The sequence below is a fragment of the Rana temporaria genome, chromosome 8 (genome assembly GCF_905171775.1).
Source record: "Rana temporaria chromosome 8, aRanTem1.1, whole genome shotgun sequence".
Lineage (NCBI taxonomy): Eukaryota > Metazoa > Chordata > Amphibia > Anura > Ranidae > Rana > Rana temporaria.
In genome coordinates this window covers 144,496,332-144,508,749 of record NC_053496.1, presented here as the reverse complement: position 1 = coordinate 144,508,749, position 12,418 = coordinate 144,496,332, and the positions used below count along the sequence as shown (strand labels likewise).

Sequence of the window (12,418 nt, the reverse complement as noted above, 5' to 3'; positions counted from 1 at the left end):
CTAATGTTGCATTGACTAGTTATAATTGTATTTATAAATTATTATTACTAGTCAACCAACATTCGAATTCTTCTGGCATCGTACAATTTAGCTGCTTGTCGAATCTTCTTAGAACTTTCAACAGACACCCTAAGCCTTCCATGACAGTTTCGACGTTTGTATGTTTTTCGCTGCTTCGTCGAATCTTTGTCGTTCATGTCGAATGGTCTACCCCAACACTGTCTCTATAATGTCAAATCTTTCCTCTCTATGTAGAATAATCTTGGACTAATAGAGTTAAAGGGGTTGTAAAGGTACATTTTTTTTCCGTAAATAGCTTCCTTTACCTTAGTTGCGTCCTCCTTCACTTACCTCATCCTTCGATTTTGCTTTTAAATGTCCTTATTTCTTCTGAGAAATCCTCACTTCCCGTTCTTCTGTCTGTAACTACACACAGTAATGCAAAGCTTCCTCCCTGGTGTGGAGAAAGCCTCTTGAGGGGCGAGGGGGCGAGCAGGAGTGTCAGGACGCCCACTAACACACAGTTCCTTTATCTATCTGCAAAGTAGAAAGTGTCCTGACACTCCTGCTCGCCCCCTCCGCCCTCAAGAGGCTTTCTCCACACCAGGGAGAAAGCCTCACATTACTGTGTGTAGTTACAGACAGAAGAACAGGAAGTGAGGATTTCTCAGAAGAAATAAGGACATTTAAAAGCAAAATCGAAGGATGAGGTAAGTGAAGGAGGACTGCACTAAGGTAAACAAAGCTATTTAGGGAAAACATTTTTTAAGGAGAAACGCTGTGAGGGGCTTACGATGGTGAGGGAGGGAGGGGGGGGGACTTGCGATCGTGAGGGGGGCTGATGATGATGTAATGATGATGATGGTGGGGGGGCTGATGATAATGAAATGATGATGTAATGATGATGGTGGGGGGGGGCTGATGATGATGAAATGATGATGTAATGATGATGATGGTGTGGGGCTTGCAATGAGGGGCTGATGATGTAATGATGAAGGCAGGGGGGGGGGGCTTGCAATGAGGGGCTTGCAATGGTGAGGGGAGGTTGCAATGAGGGGCTGATGATGGTGAGGGGGGCTTGCACAGGTGAAGGGGGGTTGCAATGAGGGGCTGATGATAATGATGATGTAATGATGATTGGGGGGGCTTGCAATGATCTTGATCGGCTTGCAATTAATGATTGTGAGGTGAGGGCTTGTAATGAGGGGCTTACAATGATGATGGCGAGGGGGGGTTTGCAATGAGGGAATGATGATAATGATGATGGTGAGGTGGGGGGCTTGCAATGATCATGATCGGTTTGCAATTAATGATTGTGGGGGGGGGCTTGCAATAAGGGGCTTATAATGATGAAGGGGGAGGGTTACAATGACTGTGAGGGGCTTGCAATGGTGAGGGGGGGGCTTAAAAAGATGGCTTGAATTTGAAATGGTGGTGAGGGGGGGGCTTGCAATGATGGTCTGAATGACAGTGAGGGTGGGCTTGCAATGATGGCTTGAAATGACGGTGAGGGTGGGCTTGCAATGATGGCTTGAAATGACGGTGAGGGTGGGCTTGCAATGATGGCTTGAAATGATGGTGAGGGGCGCTTGCAATGATGGCTTGAAATGACGGTGAGGGTGGGCTCAAAATAACATATGTGCAGTGTGCATAGGAAATTGTTCATAGTTTTTTTTTATAGTCCGGTCCTCTAACGGTCTGAGGGACAGTGAACCGGCCTCCTGTTTAAAAAGTTTGAGGACCCCTGCCATAATCAAACAAACTAACAAAATCTCTAAAATATAAGAAAAATAGGCCTCTTTGTGGGGCAGTCGAGCTGTCCTAGAACAACATGTTACAGTCACTTCTCGGGTATAACAACTATTTCTTCTTCCAAACAATTTGGCAAAACCTAAAGCCTCTGCAGGTAAAATACCACTGGAATCTATAGTAAATGCAAAATATAGAACTTCAGGCTTGTACATTTGCAAAAGTCATGTTAAACATCAGTTTCAGAACACAAGAATTGCAACATTCGTATTTACCGAAAATACAGCATTGTATATAGTGCCTGTGGCTCTATACTGTAAATCTCATTCTCAGACCTAAACCTTATGCTGCGTACACACGACCGTTTTTCAGAATGTAAGAAATTACATTTTTAATGGTCTAGAAAAAGCAACGTTTTTTTCAACCGGATCGTTAAACCGGCCTTGCCTACACACGATCGTGAAAAAAAAAATGCTCTAGCAAAGCGCGTGACGTACAACACGTACGACGGCACTATAAAGGGGAAGTTCCATTCGGATGGCGCCACCCTTGGGGCTGCTTTTGCTGAATTTGTGTTAGTAAAAGACGATTTGCGCTTTTCAGTCTGTTACAGCGTGATGAATGTGCTTACTCCATTACGAACGCTAGTTTTACCAGAATGAGCGCTCCTGTCTCATAACTTGCTTCTGAGCATGTGCGTTTTTTTCACGTCGTTAAAGCCCACACGCGACCATTTTTTACGATGTTAAAAACGACGTGAAAAATTAGAGCATGTTCTAAATTTTTAATGGCTATTTTTTACATCGTGAAAAATGCTCTGGAGCCCACACACGATCGTTTTTAATGACATTAAAAAACAACGTCATTTTTTACAACCCGAAAAACGGTCGTGTGTACGCGACATTAGAAACAAAAAATGCTGCAGTATGCTAGCTATGTGCAACATTGTAGCTATGGTTTACACTTTACACATTTTACACATAGTTATCACAATGCCCTATTAGCAACCACATGTGTGATGCTTATGCTTATACTTACCCTTTTAAACCCTTCATGCATAAATGTATCACCTCCAGGCACCTCAGATCGAAGAATCTTCAAGCCTTCGCGGATCATTTCCCTGCAAAGACAGTTGAATGAAACATTATATGATTGATATTTATTTATTACTTCTTTATTATTTCTTTATTATAGGTACTTACATAAAGAAGAGGAGCAGTGTACACAGTGAGGGGACAGTGTGTAAAGAAAGGTTCGTCATTTGCCGCTCTAAATGTAATTTTCCGGCTCCTTTGTTTTTCGTGCTTTAGCAGTGGAAAAGGAGCTGTCATTCGGCCCAGCCACTAAAGTAAACACAAGGGCGGGGTCAAAAGTGACCATTACCTGTAGACCCTGCCCCTTTCTCTACTTCAGTGGCAGGGCTGAATGACAGCTCCTTCACTGGTGTTAAAGTAAGCAAAAGAAAGGAGTCGGCAATAACAGTAAGAGCGGCAGGTGAGGAAGCCTGCCCCCTCACTATATAACACTGCTCTTCTCCTGCCCCTCTCTCTCCTTGTACACACTGTGCCTTTTGTTTACATTCTGTTGTCAGCAGGAATCCCCACTGAAAGCAGAGATGAGTTGTAAGGACTGGTTGTAAGGACGCCAGCGGGTGCTGATTCCTAACAACCAATACAAAAATGGACTATAAGTCCATTTACCTCTGTTTAAGTCTGCTTCCTTTTTGACAAAAAATAGAGCTATGATCCATTTAACAAAAAACAGATCTTAACGGATGTGGATGTAAGGATGAGAGTACCAAACTAGTTGACCCTAACATAGGGCCAGATCCACAAAAGGGATACGCCGGTGTATCTACTGATACGCCGTCGTATCCCTGTTTCTATCTATGTGACTGATTCACAGAATAAGTTACGCATAGATATTCCTAAGATCCGGCAGGTGTAATAGTTTTACACTGTCGGATCTTAGGATGCAGTACCTCGGCCGCCGCTGGGGGCATTTCTCGTCGAAGTTCCGCGTCGGGTATGCAAATTAGCACTTACGGAGATCCACGAAGCGGTTTCCCTTCGTGAAGTCTCCGTAAGTTGTTAGTTTGCAAACGCAAAATTAGGGCTACTTTTACAAAGTGTAAAGTTAGTATACCATGTAAAAGTAGACCCTTCTTTCCCGCGACGCTGTCCAATTTAAAAAAAAAATATAATAATTCCCGCCGCATCTCTTTTTTTTCCCGACGCAACTTTTTTTACCCCGCGCGATTCACAAAACTCGGCGTAACGTAACTTCGCGCAAAGCACGTTGGGAAAATCGTGTCGGGAGGATGAGCAGCACGTCCGGCGCGGGAGCGCGCCTAATTTAAATGGAACTCGCCCCATTAGATTGGGCAGGCCTTGCGCCGGACGGATTTAAGTTACACCGCTGAAAATTTCTAGGTAAGTGCTTTGTGGATCGGGCACTTAGATAGAGATTTTGCGGCGGTGTAACTTAAATAGGAAAAGTTAAGTTACGGCCGCTCGTTGTGGATCTGGCCCATAGTTTTTATTTGTAGAAATAAAAGAGAATCAAGAGTTGGCAACTAATGTGTTTTGAAATTAAAGTGGATGTAAACCCGAAGAAAATAAATAATAATTTGATGTCACAATGTAGGGCATAAGATTTCCTATCATTTGTGCCCAGTCTTGCCACACAGAGTTAATCCAGCTCTGAGCAATCCTCTTTTATTGTTCAGTGAAATAAAACAGACTTACAGAGAAAAACCTTAGTCCGTTCTGTCCCCTTGCTGTGAGTGACAGGTTAATTACATATCTCATGCACTAGCCTGAGACAGAGGCACATTCTGTGTAAAAAGTTCACAATTCACATCCCTCTCCCCTCCAGCTCTCCCAGGGATTGGCTGCATTTACTGTGTTTTGACTGGATGTTTCTCATCATGGGGTGTGATCCACAGTTCAGTGTGACGGTGAAAAGCATGTATATTGCAGTGAAAACACAGAACAGAAAGCAGAATATACACAGACAAGTGGTCTGATTTAGGTTAGATGTATCTAGTGAGAGCTTGGCAGAGGAGAAGCTCGAGTGATCTGATTGTTATATTGCAGTGTGTGTGTCTGAGGTCACCTGATCACAGTTGCAACATCAGGTTATTTACACATCTCATGCACTAGCCTGGAGACAGGCATTATTTTTTAATTCCCACCCCCACTCCTTTTCTGAAGTCATGTGTTTACTTTTCTGGATTTTGACTGGATGTTACTGATCATAGCAGAATTTAGTGTAAGGAATACACAAAAGAAAATGCATGTTGACAAGGGGAGTGTAGACCCACAACAGACCCACCCACAGAATCTGCAGTTTTTCGTGTCTCATAACAGACAGAGGGGAGACATTTGACGGGTAAAGATACATGCAGGAGACATGTATATCCTTATAGGTCAGCACTATGGCAGTAGTTTAGAAAGGATGAGAGTGGGTTTACATCCACTTTAATTTAAGAGTCCTCCATTATCAGGGCTAAAATACAAAAAAAGCAGGCTGTACAGTATTGTATTTTACCCTGATCACCATAGACACCATAATAGTGTTGATTGTGAATTCTTGATAGAGTGTTTATTTGCCACAATAAAATAATCTATTTTGACCTATTCCCATGGCTTGGTGGTCTAACTAACTATCCCAAGGACCCTCTCCTTTACTGAGCTGCCAGACTACAGAAACTGCTCTAGATAATTGGCACCTTACATTTGGAGTCCAACACACCACCGCTCAAATTGTATGTAGCTTTAGGCACACATGGCTATGGGCCAGATTCTCAGAGACTTACGTTGGTGTATCAGTAGATACGCCGTCATAAGTCCGAATCTGCGCCGTCGTAAATTTAAGCGTATTCTGGAAACCAGATACGCTTAAATTAGGCTAAGATACGAGCGGCGTAAGTCTCCTACGCCGTCGTATGTTATGGTGCATATTTACGCTGGCCACTAGGAGGCACTTCCGTTGAGTTCGGCGTAGAATATGCAAAGGACTAGATACGCGATTCATGAACGTACGTGCGCCCGTCGCAATTAGTTATGCCAGTTACGTTAGAGATACGCCGGCATAAAGATAAAGCTGGTCTCTAGGTGGCGCATCCCATGCAAAGTATGGACGTCGGAACAAGCGTATCTTTTTACGTCGTTTGCGTAAGTCATACGCGAATAGAGCTGTGCGTAAATTACGTTCACGCCACAGGCATTGAGCCAACGTATCTTTGGGCGTAAATACGACGTGATACTGAGCATGCGCGCGCATGCGCCGTTCGTTCGGCCATGCATCTACATGGGGTCAAGCCTCATTTAAATACAACACGCCCCCTACAGCCTACTTTGAATTACGTGCGCTTACGCTGGCCCATTTACGATACGCCGCCGTAACTTAGGAGGCAAGTGCTTTGTGAATACAGCACTTGCCTCTCTAAGTTGCGGCGGCATAGCGGAAATACGGTACGCTACGTCCGCGCAACGTAGATCGGCCGTACGTGAATCTAGGCCTATGTGTTTAGTGCAGGAGAACTATCTTGCTGGCCCTGAACATTATAGATACGTTGAAGTAAACTACCAAACACAAATATGTGATCTGTCATTACTGACCTCGCTTTCTGTATCCCAGACTATCATGCTGATCCTTTGAATTCAATACTTGTTTATGTTACTGACCTAGAAACCATTGAAATTATAAGTCCTGGACTCTGGACTCCCCTTTAGGCCCCACGTCCAATCACTGTCCAAATCTTGCCGCCTCAACCTCTGCAACATCTCCAAAATACTTCCCTTTCTAAGCAATGACACAACAAAGCTCTTAATTTACTCCCTGGTCATCTATTGCCTTGACAACTGCAACTCCATTCTCATTGATTTACCTCTACATAGGCTATCCCCTATTCAACCCATCATGAATGCTGCTGCGAGACTCGTCTACCTTACCATTTGCTCTGTGTCTGCTACTCCTCTCTGTCATTTCCTCCACTGACTTCCGCTCACGCAACAAATTAAATTCCAAATACTAACAACAACCTACAAAGCCATACACAATTTAGCCCCCAGCTACATCACTAGCCTAATCTCAAAATACCAACCTAATCTTTCTCTTTGTTCCTCTCAAGACCTCGCTCCCTCGTCATCTCCTCCCATGCCTTCAGGACTTTTTCAGAGCCTCTCCAATCCTATGGAACTCCCTACCTCAATCTGTCCGACTATCTCCTACTATGTCTCCTTTTAGACAATACCTGAAAACCTTTCTCTTCAGAGAAGACTATTCTACCCCCGCCTAACAACTGTACTTTTATTTTCTCAATCAGTTTATCCCCCACAATTATTACCTTTTGAATCAGTTGACACTCCCTTTTAGATTGTAAGCTCTAACGAGCAGGACCCTCTGTTTTCTCCTGTATTTAATTGTATTGTAACTGTACTGTCTATCCTCATGTTTAAAAAGCGCTGCACAGACTGTTGGCGCTATTAAAGTCCTGTATAATAATAAAAATATTTTCTTGAATTTTGTTACCTTTTTTCTGTTAATTTCATAATAGTTGTTGCTCGAGAGGAGAAGACAATGAATGACATCCTCAGCATGGGACTTTCCCGAAGCACAAAATAAAAAAAGAAATTAGTACAAAAACATTTTTTTCTTAGTTCTTTTACTTATATCAAGGATCCTCAAACTACAGCCCTCCAGCCGTTGCGGAACTACACATCCCATGAGGCATTGTAAAACTCTGACATTCACAGACTTGACTAGGCATGATGGGAATTGTAGTTCCTGAACAACTGGAGGGCCATAGTTTGAAGACCCCTGGCTTATAACATCACAACTATCAACATAAATTAGTTATCAGCATTATTTTACAGTATATCAAAGGCTCTGTAATACTGATCCAGTAAATGCACATTCAGGCGTATTTATCAAGGAAAAGTGGAATATGAAAGCTTGCTGCACAGTCTATACTGCATGTGATTAATTTTCAGTCTAATCGTACCATAATTAGATACTGATTTCTTATCAGCAGGGAGTACTTATCATCTGCTGGTAAAGCCATTTCCCTTGGCAGGCATGCAATTCACATTCAGAGCAGATAACAGACTTTCACATAGTGGATTGTGTTCAGGGCAAATTTGTGAATGTTTTCTCATATCTAATTTTATATATAAATTAGCCATGCAAAAAAATAAAAATAAACTACTCATAAAAAAAAAAAAAAAAAAAAACTAATATCAATGTTGTGAAATGCTACTACAGACATTAAACCAAAAATGCATGTATTGTTTAATATATACCTTGTAAATTTTTCCGTAAGACTTTCCACAAAGGAGAAAATCTCATGCCAGTGGTTTTTGACGCTGCCAGATCTGCAAAAAGAAAAAAAATATATGCATGATTAATGTATTATGTCATTTATGGCACTTGCTGAGAGAAGCATATAACTTTAATTTTTGCCCTACTCTGTCCATTTTAAAAAGGTGCAGAGAAGAATAAGGTATTTTCAAGCACTGTTGTTTCAATGTGAAAATCCTTTCTTCATGCTGTGCGGCGCCTCCTAAAACTATTAACATTCCCCTGACCATGGGATTGTTTTACTAAAGGAGCCTAGTGAAGTTGTATTCACCTTAATCATCTAATTAAGATACAATGTATAAGGGAAGTTTCTGTACAACTCTGGCATTTATTGTGCGGCCTTCAGGTCCAATTATTTTGTGTTTTTCCAATTAAATCCTTATATTTAATGTTGTGTATTAAGCATGTGTGAAAAGGAAAAGGATGTCCATAACCCAATCATTATCGTATACCACCAAACTTCAATCACAAAATGGGGATTTTTAAGGACACACAAACCTTACTCTGAAACCATAATAATAAGACATAATAAAACATTACAGTTTATCCTTTTATTCAAAGTATTAAAAACAGCATTGACTATAAAAGACATGTGATACATTTGCCATTAAAGCCCATAGATCCTATGGTCACTGATTTATCGTTTACATATCTCTATTACATTTAATACAATTTGTTCAGATATGAGAGAACTGTACAGTAGATGGTGACATCTTTTTATGGGGCTTCATAATTATGGAGAGCAACCATGTAACCCTATTGCTTCCATACTCATACAGATGTTCCTGTTAAGCCACATACTAACATGACAATATTGTTGGAGCTTCTCTCCAGTTGGCTATGTTGAAATACAGTCGGGTCCATAAATATTAAGATATCAACACAATTCTAATCTTTTTTGCGCTATACACCACCACAATGGATTTAAAATTAAACAAACAAGATGTGCTTTAACTTGAGACTTTCAGCTTTAATTTGAGGGTATTTACAAATCAGGTGAACAGTGTAGGAATTACAACAGTTTGTATATGTGCCTCCCATTTTTTAAGGGACCAAAAGTAATGGGACAGTTGGCTGCTTAGCTGTTCCATGGCCAGGTGTGTGTTATTCCCTCATTATCCCATTTACAAGGAGCAGATAAAAGGTCCAGAGTTCATTTCAAGTGTGCTATTTGCATTTGGAATCTCTCAATATGAGATCTAAAGAGCTGTCACTATCAGTGAAGCAAGCCATCATTAGGCTGAACAAAAAAAAAACATCAGAGTGATAGCAAAAACATTAGGTGTGGCCAAATCAACTGTTTAGAACATCCTTAACCACTTCCAGACCGCCGCATGTATATGTACGTCGGCAGAATGGCACGTACAGGCACATTGGCGTACCTGTACGTCCCTGCCTAGACGTGGGTCGGGTGTCCGTTCGGGCCCCCCCCCCCCCGCTACATGCGGTGGTCGGATTCCCGCGGGGAGCGATCCTGGACGATTATGTTCCTTGGGGTACAGAAAATGCAAAAAATGCAGATTAACCTTAAGAAATTGCACGTTGAAGCCTAAGCATTCAAACAGAAAAGTAGAAATTTTAACAGAATGACTCAATAGAATGAGGGGAAACTGTACCCACTGGGGTATTTATGTCTTAACGTCAGATTACCTGCATTGAATCAGGCTCTCAGAGCAAAAACTAGGTTGTTTGGGCATGCCATTGTTAAGGGTATGACCAAAGAGATGCCTTCCCTCAAATGGTCAGTGAATAAGGTATTATTTAAATGTATCCACTACATCATGGGCATGTAGTCAAAGTGCCCTAGACATAAATAGACATTAATGCCATGCATGACGCCAACTGGGGTGCCTCTAAGAGGCCATAATACATGAAGTGGAGGTTGTTAGACAGTTGCTCAACAACTTGCAAAAGTTGTATGTTGGAAGAGTGCCTCTTAACAGATATCATCCACTGAGACATGCTTTCACCAAAAAAAAAGTCACTGCCAACAGAGGACAGAGTCTTTAGCACAAGCAGAAAAAGACCCTTTATCTGGTACAGAAAGTTGATCCTCTAAAAGTGTACTGTGTCAATAGGATTAGAAACAACAACAGAAATAGGAGTTTCAGGATCCAAAATACAGAGACATCAGAGAATTGGTCCCTACAACAGAAAGGCAGTATGAATGAGGTAACACACTGCACAGTGTCTTTTTAACAGACATCCACTGAAAGTTGGTAAGTAATCAACTGAAAGTGAGGTCATGCACAATCTTCAGTCTATCTTCTATTGGCCAGCTCATGTGTCCAGGCTCATAGCTCAACTGCACCCTAAAACACCCTCCTCCTGATTCTGGAATTAGTCCTCTAGAAGTCTGAATTTTGCTTCCCGAAATATCTGAACTTCAGTTCATCTGTGTGCTGCCTTAACACTAACCCAGTCTAATGACAATGAATTGTATATGACACTACCTCAGCTGTAGATTGAAAATATAACATTTAAGACATACCACCTCACATTCCTCTCTCGTTTCAACTGTCAGGATAGCCACAGATGGTTAAATACTTCCTTGAGAAATATGGGGAGATATCTGTGTGTCCTCTGGAGCACTGGAACCTGTCACAGGTTTTATGTTATTCACACAATAAATAGAAGCAACTGATAAAAAGCTCACATCATTTTACCTCTTTCTTTTTATAAAAGGAAAGTATCATCCTCACCAAGTGGAGTTTTTAAAAAAATGTCAGAAGCACCCTTTGGCAGTACAAAATGGCCTGACCAAAAGCAAGCCATGGCAATAACTCAATTAAAAAAAAATGACTTCATCCTGCAACTTTAAAAAAAAGGTACCAGTAAGTCCAAGTTGACTATCGTAGCGCTACCAAGAAGTTTCTGCATGGTCCAGCAAACCTCTTTGATAGCCCTATATTGCTAATCTTGCCAAGAATGGTAGTGGGTAAAAAACCGTGGGAACCAATCTCTCCGGCCATGAGGACCCTCCACTGGCTAGCCGTAAAGGACCGGGTGACATTCAAGACCCTCTGCCTCACCCACAAATGCACGCAAGGAAACGCGTCACAGTACCTATGTGGGAAAATAAAACATTACACCACAAATCAGGTCCTCCGATCAACTAACCAGAACCTCCTCCACATCCCCAACTCTCGCTATAAAACGAAAGGAGAACGAAGATTCGCTGTTCAAGGACCTTGGTTATGGAACGCTCTACCCTCAGACATTCGGATGGAGGAAAATCATCGGGCCTTCAGGAAAAAACTTAAGACTCATCTATTCTGAAGCATGGCTGGATAACCACATTGGTTACAGCGCCTTGAGGCGATTTAGTTCGCATTTGTAGCGCTATATAAGTTACTCACTCACTCATTCATAATTTAACACATCAAGTAACCAAAGGGATGTAAGGTGTTAACATAGCATTGGTACAAGACAGCCAAACAAGGGGCTGTCTGAATTCGGCTAGCTGCAAAACCCACATACGTTACAGGTTAAAGTGATAGATTGGCAACATCCATCTGCCTCTGAAATTTCAGCTCACATGCAAAGAATAATGAGAATCTAGGATGAAGTAGGTTTAAAGATTGGTACAAGATCATATAGTGATGTAAAGTAACATCAGTTCACTTGTATTCATGCCTCTTCTATCAAGATTGAGGGCCATTAATAAAAAAGCAAGGTCAACGCTACTAAAGTAGATTTTATGTGAAGTTCAGGAAAATTAAGTAAAATATATACTTAGGATTTTCTATTAGCATACAGTGTGGTAAAATAAATATATTTTAGATGCTGCTCCAGGCGGGATCAGGCTCTACACTCCACAATCACATCTAAGGTGCTGGCTCATGAGAGAAAAGGGATGGGGAGAGAGATGCCAAACCGCCAATGGTGTAGCAAGTTTTATTAGGAGAAAAGCTAAAATACAAAGCTTATGCACTCACAGCCATTCCTGGTGTTAAGCATTGAAACAAGCTCCATGTAAAAGTCATCAGTTCCAAATCCAGTCTACACCAGAGCCACTGACAGGAGCGCTGTGAAGCCGGTGCAGGATTCCAAGCAAGCCGTTGGGGGGAGGGGGAGACTTCATCTGTCAAGGAGCTGTAAGGAAGCTGTCTTTCATCCAGGGTGCTGTGAACAATCAGAACGCATTTCGAAGGCCAAACCTCGCCTCCTTCATCAGCCTCGGCTCATCTCCACCGAACCAATCAACTGTATCAGCAATAGAAATGCCAACACCAAAATACAAAATGATCTTCCTTTATAAAAATAGCCAGTAAGAGCCAGTTCTATTCTGACATATTTTGTC

At 41.8% G+C, this 12,418-nt stretch overlaps 1 protein-coding gene across 3 annotated transcripts in view; it reads right to left on the bottom strand.

Annotated features, from left to right (window-relative positions):
* ANTXRL (ANTXR like) overlaps positions 1-12,418 on the bottom strand; it is a 198,702-nt gene that overhangs the window by 118,670 nt on the left and 67,614 nt on the right. For all 3 annotated transcript variants that reach the window (XM_040320826.1, XM_040320825.1, XM_040320827.1), the window contains exons 2-4: positions 8,058-8,129; positions 7,288-7,359; positions 2,788-2,869 (exon numbers count right to left, since the gene is read on the bottom strand). In XM_040320826.1, coding sequence (XP_040176760.1) covers positions 2,788-2,869; positions 7,288-7,359; positions 8,058-8,129 — 226 coding nt within the window. The remainder of the gene's footprint in view (positions 1-2,787; positions 2,870-7,287; positions 7,360-8,057; positions 8,130-12,418) is intronic.